A 20816-nucleotide genomic window follows, 5' to 3' on the forward strand; every position below is an offset into this window, starting at 1 on the left:
CATCTGGTAGAACAGTTGCTTCTATTACTCTGGAGTGGGCTTTGAAGAGAGATACTTCCCCCATAGATGTGCTTTATATTGACCATTGCATAGGGTGTTTTAGTATTGGTTCTGGGTAGACACAGTAGTGTAGTCTCCATGTGGGTACTTTGGCCATATTCAGTGTTGCAGTTGCCTTTGAGTGCCTACTTGGCCTAGCCACTGAGGCACTTAGTGATTCCTTGCTGAGATTAGTGTTCCTTGCTATGTTGGTTTGTTGGCAGCCTGGGCGAGCTCTTGAGTTCTTGGGAGAAGTGCCTGGGTGCCCTGTTGTTTTATGGCTCAGGTAGGTGACCCTCACTGGGCTTGTTGGCACCCCGGCTAGTTTATCATGACCCTGATGGATGCACTTGGGTATGCTGGAGCTCCTCAGTTGAAATGGGTGACCCTGGGTGGGGTCTCTCTTTTCTCTTTGCTATAGTCAGAGGCTCCTTCTGGCTCCTTTCTTCCCCTGGTTGTCGGATGGGTTGATGGTGACTGAGATTTTTCTTCCTCTGTTTCAGTAATCTGGTTTCTGTACTCTCAGGGGTTCTGTGTGTGTCTCTCCCTGGATCAAGGCAGTTGTGTGGGCTGCACACATACCTCCCACCCCCAGGTGTGCTACTGTGTATGGCAGTATAATTCCCTCTGTGAGTTTAGCCACTGGGTTGCAGGTCTGCGCTTGCCCACCTCTTTCCCCAGACTCCACTGGTGACTCTCCTTGTGTCAGTGTAGTCAAGTGGTCTGTGGGCTACTTGCATGAGAGTAGTGGCTGCTGCGGTGGTAATGAGCCACCCCTGTGGCAGAAGTGGCTATAGTGGACCACCCATGCAGCAGCGGTATCTGTGTCAGCAGTTGGGACTGCCTGCAGCTACTGAGGTCCCCAGGCACCCTTTCTGCTATCTGCTAGTCTGTAAAATTCCCAGATAATTCAGCACATGTTATTATTATTCAGTAAGTACTTTGTGTTATGTGAAACAGAGTTAAGATATATAATCATATAATTATAATCAGATTTTTCACTGACATAAATTTTTGGTGGGACATTTGAAAGTCATGTGGAAGTGGAACAATTTTTCTTTGAGCAGGAATGTCTTGCTCATCCCATGACATCTAGAATTTATGATCCCTGTTCATTAAATGTCAGTAGCACCCCAAGCCCTCAGTCTTCAAAATAAATTCTCAGATGCCTCTCGGGGTGGCACAGCCACTGTTTAGGAACCTGGCTTTTTATTAAATAGTGAAGCTGGGTAATTGGCAATAAAGCCTTTGACTCAGGCCTCTGATAGGCCTGAAGACAGACTTAGTAGAAGTGGCTTTACCTGGTTGAATGAGTATCTGTACAACTCCCAACCATTTAGTGGATGTCCGGTTTAGCTAGGACTACTGCCAAAGGGCTAGCTAGATGAAAAGTTAGGGACTGAGGACACACAGCAGAGCTTCAAATGATATGACACAGCTGTGGCATGCTGGAACACAACTGTGTTGGTCCAGTTCTCCCTCAGAAATAGAGGAGCTCTTTTAGAGCAAAGATCTTCACCAAGACATAAGTCTAGAAGGCAAGCTCTCAGACAGTGCAGATTGAGAATGACTACTGCAGCTGCAAGACTTTTAAAGGGTGGTGTATTGAATGAAGTGCTGTGTCTGTGTATTTGACTTTTCCACAATTACATCACAAAATAGCTAGCAATTCTTTAAATTTGGGAATATCCATCCATCCATCTATCCATCCCTTTGCTCATTCAAAAATGTTGACTAAGTGCCTGCTATGCTTTAGTCACTATGGGACTATAAAGCTACCTATATATAAAGAAACTGTCTCTGCTCTTGAGAAGGGAGTAAAAAACTTAATTATAAAATGAAAGATAGTGAGACAAGAAAATAAATAATTTTAATATGAGAGATAATGGTATAGCTATAATTTAATTTCATGTGCAAACATTTCGAATGTTTAATTTTTTTTGTCTATTTGCCTTAGGAATATGAAATGAAGTCTTTGGAGCTGAATTTATAGAGAAAAAAAGTAATAACAAGCTTAAGCTATAGTAGAGTCTCCCTAATGTCTGGATTACTTAAAGTGGAAATATGAGGCTGACTTTTTATTCATAAAGACACTTTTTCTGTGGTTAACATCTCTAGAAATTTACAAGGGTTATTTTGTCATTGGGGTGCTCTTAGGCCAGGCTTTTACTATAACAGGATTGCATTAGAACAAATGGAAAGCTGGATATAAAAAATAGAAGAGTTACAGAACTAAGCCTGTGTTTCAGTTGCTTCAGAATTTGGAATGAGGAGCACATTCCCTGCGGATTTTATTTTACTCACCATTTTGAAGAGATCTATCTATCTATCTATCTATCTATCTATCTATCTATCTATCTATCTATCTATCTATCTATAGGTTTTTGGTTTTTTTTGGCATCCTACTGTAGGAGTAGTTTCCACAGCACTTGATAGTGCTGTATTGTATAAACATTTAAGCAATGGAAAAGTTAACTTCTTTTTGTCTTGGAAGATGGAGATTCCAGAAAAGATTTTCTATAGTTTAAAAGTAGTACATCTACTCCCTCTGTCATAGAAAACAGCATGGTCGACAGTTAAGATTGTGGCACGTGACCACACTCACTGAGTGCTTCCTATGGACAAGTCACTGTGCTAATGCTTATTTCATCTTTACTGTCACCTGATTGGGTCCAGTCTTATCCTTAGTTTACATATTAGGAAATGGAGACCCAGAAAAGTGAAGAGATTTGTCCAAAGTCCCAAAGCTAGAAAGCAGATGAATTGCTATTTGAACTCAAGTCTGCCTGCTCCACCACGTTGGCATTGCTACTTGCATTAGTGTGATCTATAACCTTGTGTTCATAGACCAAGCCTATGCAGTGGTGGGAATGATGGGAAAACCATGAGCTTTAGACTCAAATGGACAGTGGTTCAAATATAGGTGTCATCAATTACAAGCTTTGGGACTATGACTTAACCTCTTTGAACCTTGGTTTTCTCATCTGTAAAATAGAGATGATGATAAACTCTATCTCAAAAGGTTTTAAAAAGAAATAAAAAAGATGTGAAAGTGCCATAGAATCTGGAACCCTGAAGGTGACCTCTTTCTTCTTTTTTTTTTTCTGTGTAAAACAAAACTGAGGAGTCTAACTTTGTGGAAGCAGGAAGAGCTTTGAGAACATGAGATAGAGGAATATTTACTTGGTTAAGGAGGCAGTGAAGGCCTTTTTGAGGAAGTGATATTTCAGCTGAGATGTGGAGGATGTGTGGAAGTTAGATTAAGAGGGATGTGAGTGTGCTATTGCAGGCACGGGAACATATTCAGCAGATAAAACACTTAAACCTCACTGTCCCTGTATCTGTAAATGTAGGCAGCACTGCTCTAGAGTGCCTTGCCTGGTTAGTCTATTAAAGTCAGAGAGCAGAAGTAAGAGTGATTTGAAATGGTAAGACTGCTATACAATATAGGGCATTGTTATTGACATTATATGATCAGAGTGTAGCATGGAAAAAAAAAGGTTGGATTTGAATCCCAGATCTTCCCATTACTAGCTGATCTCAGGACAATTCACTCAGCCTTTTCACACCCCATTCCCCCATTTCTAAAATCAGGGTCGTGATGCCTTGTGCACAGGATGCCGCCATAACAGTACAATCATGAGAGTGTGGAGGACCTGGAGGGTACTGGCACTTGGAAATAGCTTGCTCCCTTTCCTTCCCTTTCCCTGTTTCCAGCCTCGGTACTGTGTTATTTTAAGACATCTGTACAAAAGCATGTTAACTTGTCATGCTGTTCAGGGGCTCTTGAACAAAGACATTTTCAGTTAAGCAGCTATCTTCTCATCTGTGATTCATGCTGTTGTTTCTGTATCCAAGCTGATATTCTTGTAGCTGATGCCTTCAGGTTTATCATTTTAAGACAGCTGAAGGAGGAGGTAAAGTACAAGCTAATCATGCCAGGGTGCTGAAATGGGAAACTATTTAGGTTCTTGGTGTGTAAAATAAGGAACTCGGTAAGAAGGTGCTATGCATTGATTGAATTGTGTCCCCCAAAATTTGTATATTAGAAGCTTAATTACCACTGTAACTGTTGAGGGTGGAAAATCCTACTATGGTAATCGAAAGATGGGGCCTTGAACAGGTGATTAGATTGTAGGACCATGCCATAGTGAATGGATTAAAAATGGTGGTCATAGGCATGGTTCTGAGGGCTTTAAAAGAAGAGCGCATGAGAGGTTAGTCTCTGCTCCACCATTTTCTGCCATATGAGACCGCTGGGTCATTGTTGCCACCACCAAGACCTTCACCAGATGTGTTCCCTGCACTGTGAATTTCCCAGCCTCTGAAACTATAGGCAATGAATTTCATTTTCTTATAAGTTACCCAGTTCCGTGTATTTTGTTATAAGCAACAGAAACGGACTTATACAGAGGGTATTTTATGGAACAAACCTTTGAAATAGGTCTCAAGCAGGACGTGGCTCACCATTTTATCTCTCTTTTTTTTGGGGGGGGGTGTTAACTTCTATCTGCTCCTACTGAAAGGATAGAATTTAATGTAAATACAAAGTCGCATATCTTTTCTAAACAATAAGGGATCTCTGCTCCAATTTGGATCTGGATGAGAAAATTTACATGAACTTTAAATTGAGACCAAATGTAAAAGGTATTGTTTCTCTTAAGCTGTCTGAGGAAGGGCCCTTGGGAAAAGAATTGCACTCTAGAATAACCTTGTGAAAGTTATTGATTTGTTTCTTTATGGTTCCTTGACAAACAAGGACCATTATTTCTATGCCCGAACTGGAGCTGGGTCAAAGAACCCCTTTTAATGGATTATCTTTCCTGAAAACCAGACTTGTCAGGAAAATGAACCTCCAGAAATGAAGACATGAGGCTCAGTAGAATATTGTGTCCTTCTCATTGCTTTTTAAAAATTATACTGAATACAAGAAGGTTTGGGGATAGCTCAGGAAGTTTAGACAAATTGCCCACTGTTATGTATTTGGAAAGTAGTTTTATTTAAATTCCATCTCCATGCCAGTTAAACTCCAAAGCCCAGGGTCTACTTACATATGGCTGGAAGGGGAAAAAAGCACAATATTTTTTGTTCTTCTACTGTATATTTTAAAAGTAGACTTAGAAGATTACAAAAGTTATATATTTTTGTTATGGAAAAAAATAGAGAATACTAATAAGGATAAAGGAAAAAACAACAAAAAAATTATAGAACCCACACCCAGGAAAGACCACCCTTCACTGACTAGTTTATATAATTCCACACTTTGTTTCTATACACATAAATATATTTTTAATCACAAGACATCGTATTTTACATACTGTTTTGTATCTTGAAAACAGATTTTGGAGGGCCTTATTCCTTCTCTCTCATTTTTGGTCTAAGAAGCCAAGGGAATTTAAAATGAGATGAGTTAATCAATAGTTAAGGAAGGGTTATTATACCATTCAGATAAAAGAAAATGTTGTCAGCTGATATCCTGTCTTTAGAATACTATAAATAATTTTCCTCCAGAAATTTGGGTACTGATTATGGATTATTTCTTTTTGGCACTAATCAAATGTTAAATAAATATTTAACCAAGAGAAATAAGTTAATTTTTTTTAAAGCACCTTGCTATTACTTTCAAGTATTTGAGGACGGAGGCATTATATTTTATTCATATATTATTTAAAGTATTAAAAGCCATTTAAACAGATCATATTTTGATTGCTTTTTAGGTTTGTCATAATCTAATCCTTTAATCTACAGTCTAGTGAAAAACTATTTTAAGAATGTTTCTTTTGCAGAGTGTTACATTGGAAGAGAGGATTATAAAGCAATGGAATTGCAGTAGTAACACAGAAAATCTGTAAAACTTACTTTACAATGTTATTTCTTTAGATTTTATGGCTTTATTCAAAGTTTTAGCTATTGAAGAACTCCAGTATCTCTGTTTTCATAAAGCAATTTTATGGGACCATAGAAATTGATTTGTAAAGATTTAGAACTGAAAAATATAAAGCCATCTATCCAGGAATTGGTAAGGGGCTCGTTTTATTTAATATTAACCACAAATTACTTACTTCCATGAGGACATTAATATAAGGAACTTTCTTTGACAAGTCTAATGCCTAGATGAAGAAAATTTTTCTTCAAATATAGTTTGACACATTATGGGGATTTTGTAGTGACATCATTTAAGCATTGCTTTCTCAAAGCTCTCACAGCCTACTTGGAGTATCTCAATTCACATGGATAGGTATTTTCATGAGGGTAAGCCAGTACTCAGGGTTGTTAATTAATTCAGCCAACTTTCGGTGACTGTGCAAAGTGAAGGGGATATACAAAGAGGCATAAAATGAGATCTCCTTTCTTGAAGAGTCATAGTCTGCCGGGAAGATAGATATATAAACACATTCTTCCTAGGCCTAGATAAATTTAAACTTTGAGAAAACTTCGGTTTTGTGAATAAAGGTATAAAACTTACTCCATGTTCTTAGAAGATCCTGTTTAGAGTTCAGGAAGCTAAATACAGTGATTGAGGGCTGCTAAAAAATATGATGGACTGTTCTGGAATTTGGGGTCCCTGTGAAAGTAATTGAAGTATAGGAAAGAACTGGAAGTTTAGTGTAAGAATGTTGCATCTGGAGAGAATTAGAACCTTCCCAAGCTTAAGGAAGTACATACAAGCTGGTATGGCCGCTCAGTGTCTAATGCCAGCTTAGTGAGAGACCTTTCTAATTACCTAGGTATTCTTGAAAACTCGGCCTACAGGTATATTCTTCCCTTCTGCTGTGATGTTCTAGATCCTTTGAGCATGAGGGTCTTAATTAAGTAATAATTATACTTTGCTATGTTTTACTTGTGTAGAGTGGAGAAAAGGAAATGTTTAGAAGATATGTGCTGAATGCCTGTAACATAATAGAAAATATTTGGATTAAAAATAAATTACATTTAATGGTCCCTTAGTAAGTACCAGATACTGTTCATATATCTTTAAATACAGCATCTCAATCGATCCTTTCAATAACCCTATGGGGTAAGTACTTTTAGCACCCCTATTTTACTGTAGCATCCCTATTTTATAGATAAGGAACCTGGGATGCAGACACCTTACCTCAATAATAGACTCACAATTAATAAATGGTGGCACCTGGATTCAAACCCAGGCAGTTTGGCTTCAGAGCCCGAGTCCTTAGATCTCATAAGAACTTTGTGAACTTGGGCAAATTGTTCCATCTCTCTCATCCTGTTCCTCATCTGTAAAATGGGAAGAAGAATAATAGTGCCATTTTCTAAGGTTGTCATGCACATAAGTGCTTTGCTTAGCATTGATTCACCACCACTTTCCCCAGCCTTCTGGGATGATAGCAAAGGTTGGGAAAGCCACCCTCTTCCTGTACCTTAATTGTGCCTATGATCAGCACTTCCTGTTCCAAGAGTGGTCAGCATAAATGATCAATAAGTGGCAGTTGCTGGCTTTCTGAAGTTGCCATTTTTATTTTATTCATATCCTGAAACTCATATTGTTTTCTTGAAATCAGCAAGAAACATATATTACATTGTGCTTGGGAATGAAATTTGGTTTTCCTCACCTTCTTGTCATTGCTCTTGCGTTAAGAGTAGACTGTAGTTGTCACACTATTGTCAATTTAGAAGAATGTGCTATGGCAATAAAGAGAAACAAATTTAGAGGTGTTCCAAGCCAGGTTCTTGTACTCATTTGCTTTGGTTCAGAATTTTTGTGAATCAGATTTTCCATGAAAATCTCCACCAGTGATAGTGTAGAGGAACAGAACCAACAGAAGATACCTCTCTTTCTCTCTCTTTCTCTTTACTTTAAAGAATTGGCAACTCCTGCAATTGTTGGGACTGACAAGTCCAAAATCTATAAGGCAGGTTAACAGGTTGGAAACTTGGGCAGAAATTCTGTGTTACAGTCTTGAGGCTGAATTCCTTCTTCTTTGGGAAACCTCAGTTTTTGCAATTAAGACTCAACTGATTGGATGAGGCCCACCCATATTATGGATGTTAATCCTTTACTTAAAAGTCAACTGTTGAACATGTTACTTTCATCTACAAAATACCTTCACAGCAGCATCTAGACTAGTGTTTGACCAAACAGTGGCCACCTAGCCTAGCCAAGTTGGTACACAAAATTAACCATCAAATTTGGTTTCTGCCATTTTGTGTGAAAGCATCTGTTGCGAGTATCTACCAGTTTCCTAGCTCATCCCAGCTCAAGTCAAATGCTGGTGTTCTTATGACTCTATCAGGGGCTTAGAAATTTTTCTTATTCATCTATAAAGTATTTTAGTAGCATTTCAATTGATTGAGAAAAAAAGGATGAGAAAGCTTAGAAAGGAGGAAAAAGTCTTGACTAAGAAACTTATGAATAATAGCCATGCACCGCATAATGACATTTTGGTCAATGACAGGCTGCATATATGATGATGGTTCTATATGATTATAATGGAGCTGAAAAATTCCTATGACCTTGTGACTTCATAGCTTTCGTAATGTCATAGTGCAATGCATTACTCACGGGTTTCTGGTAATGCGAACCTACCGCAAAATATGTTGAAGCTTACCCACAGCATGACCCTCCCAAAGGTAGCTCAGACCTTTAAGATAGAATGCCAAGCATTTGACACATTAGGTCTGAGCCCAAGTAAAAGGATTGTTGTCTACTTCAGAATTCTTGTATTTTTAAGTGATTCCTACCCATTCCCACAGCAAAATGGTAGTTAATAACAGTTAGCTCATGCTCACTGAGTGCCTCCTGAGTACCAGGCACAATCCATACCTGCAATTTAATTTCATAACTTTGTGGGGGTTGTATTATTCTAATCCCCATTTAACAGATGAGGAAAGGGAGGCATGGAGAGACTTTGTAACATAATTAGAAGGTCTGCTCTCATGCAGCTAGTGGCCAGTGTAGATAATAGGAAAATTCATTGCTGTTCCCTTTTTTAATACATTTCGTACAATGACAGAATCGCCTAGTGCTGCGTTTCTCAGATCACATCCTCATTGTTGAGGGATGCATGATTGAATTAACTTCTGGTTTTTTTTAAGGATCTACAGTATGCCAGGCCAAGTACAGTTTCTGCTTCATGGGGCTCACAGTTTGGTCCGGAAAGACTAACAGGAATGTAGATGAGTGCAATAAAGCATGACAGCGTGCAGGAAACTGCGGGGTCGCAGAGGAATGGCGAAGAGCCGCAGCCGAGCGGAGCTTACGGGTTAGGAGTGGCGTGCCTCTGAGGCTGAGGCTTGAAAAAAGAGTGCTGTTTGCAGACTCTCTCTAGGGAAGTCAGGGGAGAGTTGGGATCCCAGGAAGAGTCAGGATTCCAGGAGGAGAGGGATGTGAGACGGGGTGAGGGGAGACTGGGGCTGTCCAATGGCTTGACCGAGTTGTGGAGAGAGGAAAGTCTCATCCCAGGCCAGGTAGATAGGTAAGGATCGGATTACGGAGTCTACATTTTATCTGCTCAGAGGTAAAGATGAACCATGGAAGAGTTTTAAAGCAGCGAATAACATGGACGGCATTCTCAAAAGAAGTTTAGCATTTTCAACCCATATTGAGAAGGAATTTGGATTAAGGGATCTCTGGGAAAATGGATTTCACTGCAGCCTGCGGTATCTCTATTGCTGCAGTTCAAAGTCATCAGAGAAGCCTTTCAATGAACAGAAATAGGCCTCTGTGTGATCTAGAGATAGTTGGTCCCAGAGTTACCTCAAAATGGGCACAATTGAAATGCGAATTCAGCATAGTGGAAGGTGAGAAACAGCAGAGAAATTTCTGAGACCTTTCATTGAGCCCAGGTTCACTTTTCTGTTCAATTTATGTTTGTTTAATTCTCTCATGTTCATGGTCCAGAATCATTTGAGATCCTTATGGATGGTGTCCATTCTTATGTTTCGTTTATGCCCCAATATGCCCAGCACACCGCTGGGCACATAACAGCCACTCAAAACATATGTGTTGTGGATCTGTCTTTAAAAACTGAACTGCTTCCTCAAATCCTTGTTTCTGATGAGTGTTAGAGCATGTAGTAGCGAAGAGCTGGAAAATAAAGTCTGAGGTGCTTATGGTATCTAGTGGCAGTATGCTAATATCTAGGATGCTGGTTAGTGCTACTCAATGTGTCATTTTCCTTTAAACATGCTCTGATAGTTTCTGCTAGTTAACAGTAAAGAGAAACTTGAAGTCAGGGAGCAGCTTGTCCTCCTGAGGTTTCAGGCCAATCGATGGTTTTTACTGTGGATATCGACAGCTCTCTGCCACATGCCCTTGTCTTTGGCTACGTGGGTTGACTTCTATGAAATGGATTATACTGCTTGTACTGCCTCTCGGGGTTTAATCAGTGCCCAGCAAGTACTGTGTGTGGTGTGCCTGTGACTTCCTTTGCCTTTTAATTGTTCACAATGTGGGGCTATTGATGGTGCTGCTTTTGTGTGCTCATACCTTGACTGATCAGTTTTAAAATCAGAGTGTATGCTTCTTTGCAGGATGCCACAATCTGGAAGCCTGATTCATGCCAGAACTGCCGTTGCCATGGTGATATTGTTATCTGCAAAACTGCTGTTTGCAGAAACCCTCGTTGTGCCTTTGAGAAGGTATGGTATCCTAATTGTATCCTAAATGTATTGGTGAAGTCAGTAAAGGGTCAGGTTTTTACATCTTTTTAGTCATCTGTTTTTGACATTTATACCAATCTGTAATTGGAAGCTTTATGAAATATAGAAGAGAATTTTGACACATATCTAATAATATCCTAATTTCCATTTATTGAGCATTTACTCTGGACTAGGTACTTGGATAAAGGTCTTATGAGTGTTACCCAGTTTAATATTATGGAGGTAGGAATCTTTACCCCACTTTACAGATAAGGAAAGTGATGCCTTGATATTTTAAGCAACTTAACCATAATCATGCAATTAATAAACTGTTGCCTGGAGATTTTACCCCAATTCTGACAGATGCTAAATCTGCTGATAACCACAACACTTACAGACCATTCAGTGGACTGAAAGTCAGGACTGACTTCTTGAAAATGATTTTCAAAAAGCCATCATTTGGGCCTGCACTAATTGTATTGTCACGCTACCGTTGGGTTCCCTTCAGAACACAGAAAAGTCTTTGACTCAGAAAATCTCCTTTTATTTGACCAAGTCTGTGAGTAGTATTTCCTTCTTTCCCCTCTGTTAAAAATTTTCAGCTTTTTTCTGATTACACATCTGTTCTGTTAGAATAATTATTTTCTAGGTGCTGACTCTTTTCTTTTTAAAGTTTTTTAAAAAGCTTAAGCTTTAAATTTGAACATTTGAAACTCCCTAGAGAAGACCACTTATTTTCTTTAAAAAAGCATTCTGTCAATTTCACAAGCACAGTGTACTTTTTTACTTTTCTCCTCCCCCCTCCCCAATAATTAATCTTGAGTTTTTACACCACCTAATGCTAATAAGCTTCTGTTTGTTTAACATTGAAGTAAAGGCATACCTTTAAGGGTATTCCTCAATTTCTGCGTGAGTGTATTTCTGAGATGCTGGGAGTACCTCACATGCTGGTAAATATTTTTATATTTGTTGTATTTTATGACAACATTTTGTTGTATATTATGGGGCTTTCTGTTTTATGGAGTAAATACTTCTAAAAACAAAGTCACTGTTTAGCTTGCTGCGTAACTCATGTCTGAATCTGAGCTGTTGACATAAAGGCCATGAAAAAATGCCCTCCCCCACTTCCCATGAGTAACTGTGGTGTCACAGAAGAAGCCCTGGATTGAATGTTAGAAGGCATGGATTGCACTGCTGAAAACTAAGCATGTTTTATGCCAGGGTCAGCAGACTAAATCTGGCCTGCTGCTTGTTTTTGTATGGCCTATGAATTAAGAATGATTTTTACATTTTTAAATGATTGGAAAAAAATCAAGAATAATATTTTGTGATATAAAAATTATATGAAATAAAATTTTAGTGTTCATAAATAAAGTTTTACTGAAACACAGGCACACTCATTTGTTTATGTATTGACCTCGGCTGCTTTTTGCACTAAGATAGAGTTGTCTAGTTGTGATGTAGACCGTATGTGACTCCCAAAACCTAAAACGTAGCATCATCTTTGACTCCCCACTTTCTCCTACGTGCCATATCCAGTGCATTAGCAGGTCCCCAGCACTTTCTTCATAAAATAGCACATTTCAAATGTAACTTCTCTGCTGTCACTCTGGTTTCATCTATTCTCATCTTTTGCCTGGATTCTCACAGTAGCCTCTTAACTGGTTTTACTGTTTCTGTACTTGCCTTTTTCAATGTAATCTTGATCTAGCAGCCAAGATGATTCTATTAAAATTGAAGTCAGATCATGCTGCTTTTCCCTTAAATCCCTCCAATGGTTTCCAATGGCTTCTCTTCTCACTCAGAGTAACTCCTTACAATGTCCTTTAAGGTACTACTGTACCCCTCTAATTCATCTTCTACTATTGTCTCCCTTGCTCACTCTGCTGCAGACACCAAGCCTCCTTGCTATTCCCTGGGTATATATGTATATGCCTGAGAAAAAGCAATTTCAGCGGTAACAGCAAAGTGCAAAGACCCCTAGGGCTGAAACTGCCAGGCTTGATCCTTTACTTCTTTTAAAACTTGCCTGAACACCATTTTATTCAAATTTGCAAATCTCCACCCTCCATCACACGTTTTGTATCCCTCTTCCATATTTTATTTTTCTTCTTGACACTATACTACAACCTGACATACTATATATTTTACTGATATTTCTTATTTACTGTCTCTTTTATTCTGTGTATATCCTCAACACCTGTAATAGCACCTGACAGACGGTAGGTGCTCAATAAATATTTTTTTTACCAACTGAATGAATGAATGAATGAGAGATGAGGCTAGAGAGTTAGTAAGTTCAAGGTTATGGAAAGCCTTGTATGCTGTACTATGGAGCTTGGAATTTTGTTTTTAAGATGATAGAATACTAATAAAGGTTTCAGGCATACGGATGGAATGACAGCTTTTCTTTTAGAAAGATCTCCCTGGGTTTTCAAAGATAATGCATAATATTGGAAATGAGGAGATCAGTTTGGAGGCCATGAGAATAATCCAGATGAGAGGATGAATACCGGAATTAGAACACTGGTAATATAGGAATCAAGAGGAAAGGGCAGGTTCAATAAATATTTAGGGGATAAATCAGCAGGATTGGATGAAGGTAGGAGGGTGAGGGAGAGAAAAAGGAAAAATGATTCCTATCTTTATGGCTTGTTGCCTGGTTGGTTAGCTGAGTTACCAATTGATATAGAGCATGCAGGAGAATGAGGCAAAGAAGCCCATCTGGAAAAAATGATGATTTCAGTGTGGAACACGTCAAGTTTGAAGTGTCCATGGAAGAGCCAGGTGCATATGTCAAAAAGGCAACTGGATAAGTGAATCTAAAGCTCTGGGGAGAAGACAGGGGTGGAGATATGATGTGGGTGTTATCAGACCTTTAGAATTAATGAGATCATGTGGAATTGGGGGAACACAGTCATTTGAGGGGAGGTGAGCATAAAAGACGGAGCTTAAGAAGATTAAGAATTCATGGTCAGAGAGCTAAAAGGTAAGAAATGGCCAAAGAAGAGAGCAGTATTATGGTCACCAGGAGAGCAGAGAATTTCCAGAAGGAGTTTGTGTTAGCAGTGTTTATCACAGTGAAGGGAACAAATGGGGGAACAATTTAATATGACCCATTGGATTTGGCAACATGTGGGCCACGGGTGGCCACACTGAGGTTGGTGTCAGTGGAGTGGTGGGAGTGGAAGCCTCACTGCAGAGAGCGGAAAGTGGGGAAGGAAGGCTCAGGAGCAGCTGCTCTTTGGAGAGCTTGGCTGAGAGGGTAAGGAGGCAAGTGGGACATGAGGCAGACAACATCACATCTGTGCAGTCTCTTTCAACCTCTGCATCCACAGCAAGCAAGCCCTCCTGTGTGCTGCCCACGCGCTTTGTGGTTGCCCTTGTCATACCCCTGACCAGACCTCAAATGACTTTTTGTTTGTCTGCGTCATCCTCCAGACTCTTAGCTTCTTGAGAGCAGAGATCTTGTCTCCTTCACTATTGCAGCCCATCAAACAGCAAGTGTGTGGCACCCAGGAGGCACAGAGTCAGTATCTGTGAAATGACCATGCAAAGGGAGGGAGAGGGTTTTGTTTTGTTTTCTAGTTTTTGATATTGACATTAGAGAAACATGATCACCTTAGGAGGGAAAGGGGAATGACTCAAACTAGAGAGAGAAGTTGAAGATATGAGGGTTTTGGAGGAAGAGAGACAGAGAGACAGAGTAAATGAATTAAAACGGGTGTGGTTTCTAGAGAAGAACAGAGAGTGTGGGATGTGGAGCATGGGGTGGGCCTGGGGGTGAGGAGACAATTTTATTCCCTAGGAATGGAAAGAAAGAGCCATGGGTGGCTATAGATATTTTTAAATTTGTGGGTAAGAAAAGGGACAGGTTACTGACATGGTTCATACCTAATGAGCTTACTTTGTGGAGACTTTGAGGTTCAGTTGTGTTATAAGAGAGTAGTGAATGTTAAGAGCTGTCACTGAGGGGAGGAAAGGACCAACCAAGGTCAAGGTAAAGCATTTGTGGGTGGTGTCAAGGACATACAAGAGCAGGAGACTGTGAACCCATGGAACCAATCTGCATTGAGGAAAGATGTGCTCAGCAATTCTCACCTGTCAAGTATGAAAGAGGATGAGGCAAATTGCAGGGTAGATCCAGGATTGGTACTTTGCCGTGTTAGTGAAGAGAAACAATAAAGATGCAGGGAGTGGTGGGCGTCGAGGCTAAGACGAATAGGAGAATGAGGCCACTGGGGCTGAATGACTGCAAGGAAAACGTGCTTGAGGGTCTGTCTGAAGGAAATGAGCAGGAGAGTGGGGAAAGGGGAGAGAGAGCTAAAGACTAGGAGGCTCAGGCTCAGGAGCCCAGTTGTGTGGTGTGTGGCAGTTTGGGATATGGAGGTCCCAAGTTTGACCATGGCCATGGGAAGCTCCAGTGTAGCAGAAGTGAGGTTTGCTTGAAGTGAGGTGGCCAAAAGTGTGCAAGGACAGAATGCTGGACTGCTCATGTCTATGGACATTGAAGTTGTCCAGAGTGATTTCAAGACACCAGGTAGAAAAGAAGCTGAGATCCAGGTGCCAAGTGTTTTGAGAGTGTGTATGAGGGAGTGATCAACAAACTGGTGATTGATGGTAGTAAGGAAGAAAGATGTAACCAGGGAACAGGAACTATAAGGAAGGAGGTTCCTTGTCTGTAAAGTGAGAGGACTGGACCAGATGGTCCAACCATAAGAACCCTTCCAAGTCCAAGATCATGTGTTTCCACAGAGCTAGAAGGGAACTTTAGAAATCATTTAGCCAGACTTTCTCATTCTATAGACAAAGTAACAGAATTTTGGTGGTTTAGTCACTTGCTCAAAGACACAGAGCTGGCAAGTGGCATGGCCATGACAAGAGGTCCTGGCTCATCGCCCAGTGTAATTTCTGCTCTACCATGTTACAAAGTTTTCATCTGTGTTTCTCAGAAGCATGTGTTGCGTTATTCAGATCTGCTGAGGTATATTTACGTTAGTTTATGGCACAAGTTAATGAATCACCATTGTATCCTAAATTCTTATTATTGTTAATAATAGCTTGGGTTCTTATCTTTTTTTTATGCTTTTGAAGCCCTTTTACTATTTACATTTTGGTCATAGTTTGACTGGAAGTATCCTAGTGTCAATGAAAATTCTGAAAGATATTTTTGATTATCATTTATCATTCATTTATTTATCCTATAATCACATATAATGTATTCTATATTTATATACTATATCCATATAGAATTGTTAGCTAGCTTAATAGATAGGGACAGAAACACAGACGGAAAGACTGAGACAAAGAAAACAAAGGCATCTAGAACCTTGAATATTTAACCCAGTCCTGTCAGAACTAATCCTCTCTTTAGGGATTTCTAGAGAATGTATATGCACAGAGGACACTGCCATGCAAAGGAACATTGCAGTACACGATGGGGTTTTGGCTACAAACCTCAGTGCAGATAATAACAGTATTTACCTAATAAAGTTGTTGTGAGAATTAAACTCTCTCTGTCTCTGTCTCTGTTTCTCTCTCTATACATATGTAGTATGTATACATATACATGCTTAGAAGACTACCTGACTGTTAAAAAGCACTCAGTAAGTGTCAGCTGTAATTATCAAGTTGTTATTATTTTTTGCTGGTTCTTTTAGGTCCTAAGCAAGCAATCTTGCCCAGCTCCCCTGGCAGTCTTCCCTGATGTCTCTTGTCCATGTGGCTTCTTTCCAGTGCTCTCCAGTACAAAGCCTGGAGGATCAGTGGGCAGCCACAGCTCACCAAGACATTCAGGGTTGCATGGTTTGGTGACAAGAACTCCCTGCTTCTTATTCTCCAAGCACCCACATGCAAAATTTTTGCTCCTACTTTAGCTCACCTCTTTCATGACCCACCAGGAGTTCAAAAGATAGACCCAAGTTAGGGACCATCCTCTCCCCTCTCCCCACTGTCACTCACAAATAGAGAATATTACATTTATGAAATAAGTTTAGAGTGCCAAATCTAAAAATTAGTTTTTATATAAAACAAAACTAATTGGGAATCCCTTGTAGTCTTCCATTCTACCTGCCTTTCTCCCTTGCTCCCACTTCCATGTTAGAATATAAACAACACTTGGTTTATCTCACTTTCTGTCTGTATGAAATTCTTGGCAAAAATTAGGCTAATTAGTTTCTATTACTGTCGTAGTGAAAATTGGACAAGTATGATTTTCTCTTGAGGTTCAGAGGGCACTTTTTTGAAAAGTCATTAATGTTGTATAGTATGTGCAATCCTACAAAATTCCATATGACATAAGTTTTGTCTTTTATCAAGCAATTAAGAAGAATTTGGTGATCATTATTATTGATGTGTTTATCTGTTTAGTGAGTTAAAAGTAAAATTTTAGTCCCATTTCCCATCTACTCTTGTGGATGTAGTTATATAAAATTAGAATTCTCTTATAGGTACAATTTTTTTCAGTGGAAGCAACCAAAAATAACAAAAGAAGCATCCATGTGCACATGCACACAAATACACAAACACGATTTTTTTTTATTCTACTGTCTGAATTCTTTGGAGACTTTTATCCAATGAACAAGTCATGATTTCCTGGCTAATGCAGGGTCTCCTGCCGTTTTTGGTCAAAATCATTCATTGTCCATTTTGCCACATCTCTAGATTTGAGAAAACCCTGAGATATATAAGGGGGCCTTCAAAGTGTTCATGAAAAGGTTAGTATTATCTTCAAATTCTATTTTTCCATGAACTTTCTGAAGTACCCTCATATAGTAAAGGAGCAATGTGAATAAGAGGATCTAACAGTAGGATCACTGAGTGAGCCCCAAAGACAAACTTTTGCTCTTTGTTCTGTATTTTTAATAGCTCTTAGATAGATTTTTTCACAGTGGCAAATGGATTGTGGTTAACCTGTGACAACTCCCCAATAAATCCTGGGGTATCAGAAGGTGGCCCACTTTCTTGATAGCATCAAGAAACACAGTTGCAATTACAGAATCCTTGAAAACATTGTAGATCTTTATTGAAGCCCCGGAATTCTGCCCAGCTCACCACCATATGTGCATGTGCTACCTTTGTAGCAGTGCTGCTTCCTCCCACAACTGTCCTTCAACCTCCTCCCCATGTGCCTTCTACTCTGCTTCCCAGGTAAAAGTTGACCATCAGAACTTCAGCTCCCCACTGCCAGCTGCAGTAGGCCTCTTAGATAGCTGGAAGACCTGCCACCCCCCCCCCCACCCAAATCTTCCTCTTTCCAACAGAGGGAAAGTACTTATCTTGTGGGAAACTCAGATGGAGCATTTTTAGTGAAAAAAAGTCTTAACTTCATTACATGTGAAAAGATGTAGACTTTTTTTCAAGGAAATTACTTTCACAAGAGGGTTTGTTTTATCATAGAGGAAGCTCATCTTAACTGAGAAAAACCTTTTCTTATTCATTTTGTCCTGTGTTTTGTTGTCACCTCTGGAAACTCATGGGATTTAGTGCATCTAAGGTGACTTGGGGCCTGATGAACCATTGTGACTTTGTGTTTGCTGCTGCTGTTTTACAATGAGCTGCTTTTAAATGCTCAGGGAGAAGTGCTTCAAATAGCTGCCAACCAATGCTGCCCTGAGTGTGTGTCACGGACTCCGGGATCTTGCCATCATGAAAACAAAATCCGTGCGGTAAGTGTTTTCTGACCCAAGGTTGATTTTGTGTCTAAAGATCATTGACAAAGGAAAGCTGAATGTCAAACTTATGTTGATGAGAGAAGGTTTTTCCTTTGCCTGGGCTGTGGAGGACCTGAAGCCCCTCTGACTTTCTGTGAGCATTTAGGTTTCTTGAATGAGATTAAAACTGTCCTATTTATTCTATATGCCCTATGTAAATATTTGTAGATTGTGTCTGTATAAAGAGTAGTCTGAGAAGGTTAATGTTGATGTTGAAGAAGTGATGCTGAATAATAAAAGTACCATGTCCTTCCGTGTAATACAAAACATTTTTTTATTTGGTGGTTACAAATAATCCTGAGATGGTGAGTAGAGCAGATGTTATAATCCCACGTTAAAGATGAAAAGATTGAATTGCAAAGAGCTTAAGGTACTTGCCCAGTGTCATATTACTAAGTATGCTGGCCTGGAATGCTGCTCTTCTAACTCCCACGTTAGAGCTCTTTTCATTAGAGTCGAGTCTCTCAACTTTAGTACTATTGACATTTTAGGCATTGTTTTGGGGGCTGTCTGATGCATTGGAGGATGTTTAGCAGCTCCCCTTGCCTCTACCCACTAGATACTAGTAGCACCCCCCAGTCATGGCAACCAGAAATGTCTGTAGGCATGGCCCCATTTCCTTTAGGGGACAAAATTGCTCACCTTCCCTTCATTTAGAGCTCAAGTCCTAGAAATCTACCCTCAAGTTTTTTTTTTAAATTACACTTTTTCATTCCATATCCCTTAGGATTAACTTAGTGATATTAAATCCTGATTTAAAAGTACCATTACCATAGAAATTATGGAAATAGGTAGTTCATCTCCACTCGCACTTAAATGTTATCCTGAGATGGCAGGTGAAGTTGAATGTGATGAAAAGAGACTCTGCTTTAATCCTCATCTTCCATCTGATAGAAAACTTTCCCCAAGTTAGTGTCTCTATCCATTCAGGAGAGAGCAAGGTTAGCAGGAATTGACATATCCACTCCAGGCTGCTATTCAGTGTGCATTCCTAAAACTCTGAGAGTACAGTGCTCCTTTCCCCGTGGGACAGGATCACCTTACTCAAGCCACTGTCTCCTAATTGCACGAGGAAGCCACTCTTTCACTTCTGCACAATGTGTTGCTGAAAGACAGCCAAGCAGGATATACCCTGGGAACGTCTTCATATCATGCATCACCACGTGCTTCCTGTTTGGTCTGTGTAATTTAGGGGGTAGTGTCAACTTTAAATGCTTCAGAGGGTGATTCCTGTGAAGTAGAAAGTGCTGCAAGACAGACTGGTGATGAAATACTGCCAGTTCTTAATGACTGGAGTTAAATGTGTGAAATAGGCCTAGACATTTTAATGAAAAACACTAAGCTGAATCTTTCAAGAAAAGGGGCTATTAGGACCCAAAATAAGGTCAGAATCAGGGGGAAATGCAGACATCTCAAATAAGGGGTGGTACCAGGGGCCTGGGAAATCAGAATTCAGTGAATCTTTACATGGACCACTCCAATGACCCCATCTGCTCTCTTGGGTTGTATTTGTGCACATGTGCAATCTTCTCCATTTAAGATGCCTGAGAACATTGACAATATTTTCTACATCTTTATAATGATCTTCCCTGACTCTCACCTAATCTGGCACTTAGCACTGAACTTTTCCCAGATTAGTTGCTCAATAGGTGTTGATGAATGAAAGACAAACAATTAGTAAATTCCTTCTTCATCTTCATGTCCTCATCCCAAGGGCATGTTAGTCATTACCCTGTGTGCATGGGTGGTTCTAGGGCACTGAGTTGCTTTGGGTTACTAAAAAATCTTCTTGGCCTCCTACTTTTGCTGGAAGAGTTCAGACTGCCCTCCTTCTGGTTCTCTTTCTCCTCGCCTCCCTTGCAGGTCATCCCTTCTGCCATAATACATCATGCAGGGAGATCTAAACTCAGTAAGAACATGTCCATGCATTGTTTTCCCATAGGCAACTTATAAAATTTACTCCTTCAGAAAATTTTTTTGTTGTTGTTTTGTTTTGTTTTCTGACTGGTAAGGGGATCGCAACCCTTGGCACGGTGTGGTCTGCACCGTGCTCAGCCAGTGAGCGCACTGGCCATCCCCATATAGGATCCAAACCCGCGGCCTCAGCGCTACCAGTGCTGCACTCCCCCAAGTGAGCCACGGGGCTGGCCCCAGAAAGTGTTTTAATTATATTTCTGGTACTTGATGTAACTGAGAAAAAGTGTGACTTTCAAGAACTGTAGTTTTAGGGGGGGAAATCTCTAGTGGTCTGCTTCTTTATATAGATCTAGAAGATTTTTTTTTTTAAAGTTGAGACAAAATCTTCTAATTTTAGTCTTAATAGAGTTAAAATTATTATGTTTCTTGTCTTTCCGTCCTTCCTCTCTCTCTTCCTCACTTCCCTGAGGTTCTTACCAAATCCTTCTTGGTACCATTCGTTTTCTCGAGTGGGTTACATGCTTGTCTGGTTTGTTCTGAGTCTCA

General features: G+C 39.9%; 1 protein-coding gene across 4 annotated transcripts in view; it reads left to right on the forward strand.

The window, feature by feature from the left end:
- Nucleotides 1-20816, forward strand: part of FRAS1 (Fraser extracellular matrix complex subunit 1) — a 422531-nt gene that overhangs the window by 153670 nt on the left and 248045 nt on the right. For all 4 annotated transcript variants that reach the window (XM_063108769.1, XM_063108770.1, XM_063108773.1 and 1 more), the window contains exons 3-4: nt 10534-10641; nt 18216-18308. In XM_063108769.1, the coding sequence (XP_062964839.1) occupies nt 10534-10641; nt 18216-18308 (201 nt within the window). The remainder of the gene's footprint in view (nt 1-10533; nt 10642-18215; nt 18309-20816) is intronic.

This window comes from Cynocephalus volans, chromosome 9, assembly GCF_027409185.1.
Source record: "Cynocephalus volans isolate mCynVol1 chromosome 9, mCynVol1.pri, whole genome shotgun sequence".
NCBI classification, from domain to species: Eukaryota; Metazoa; Chordata; class Mammalia; order Dermoptera; family Cynocephalidae; genus Cynocephalus; species Cynocephalus volans.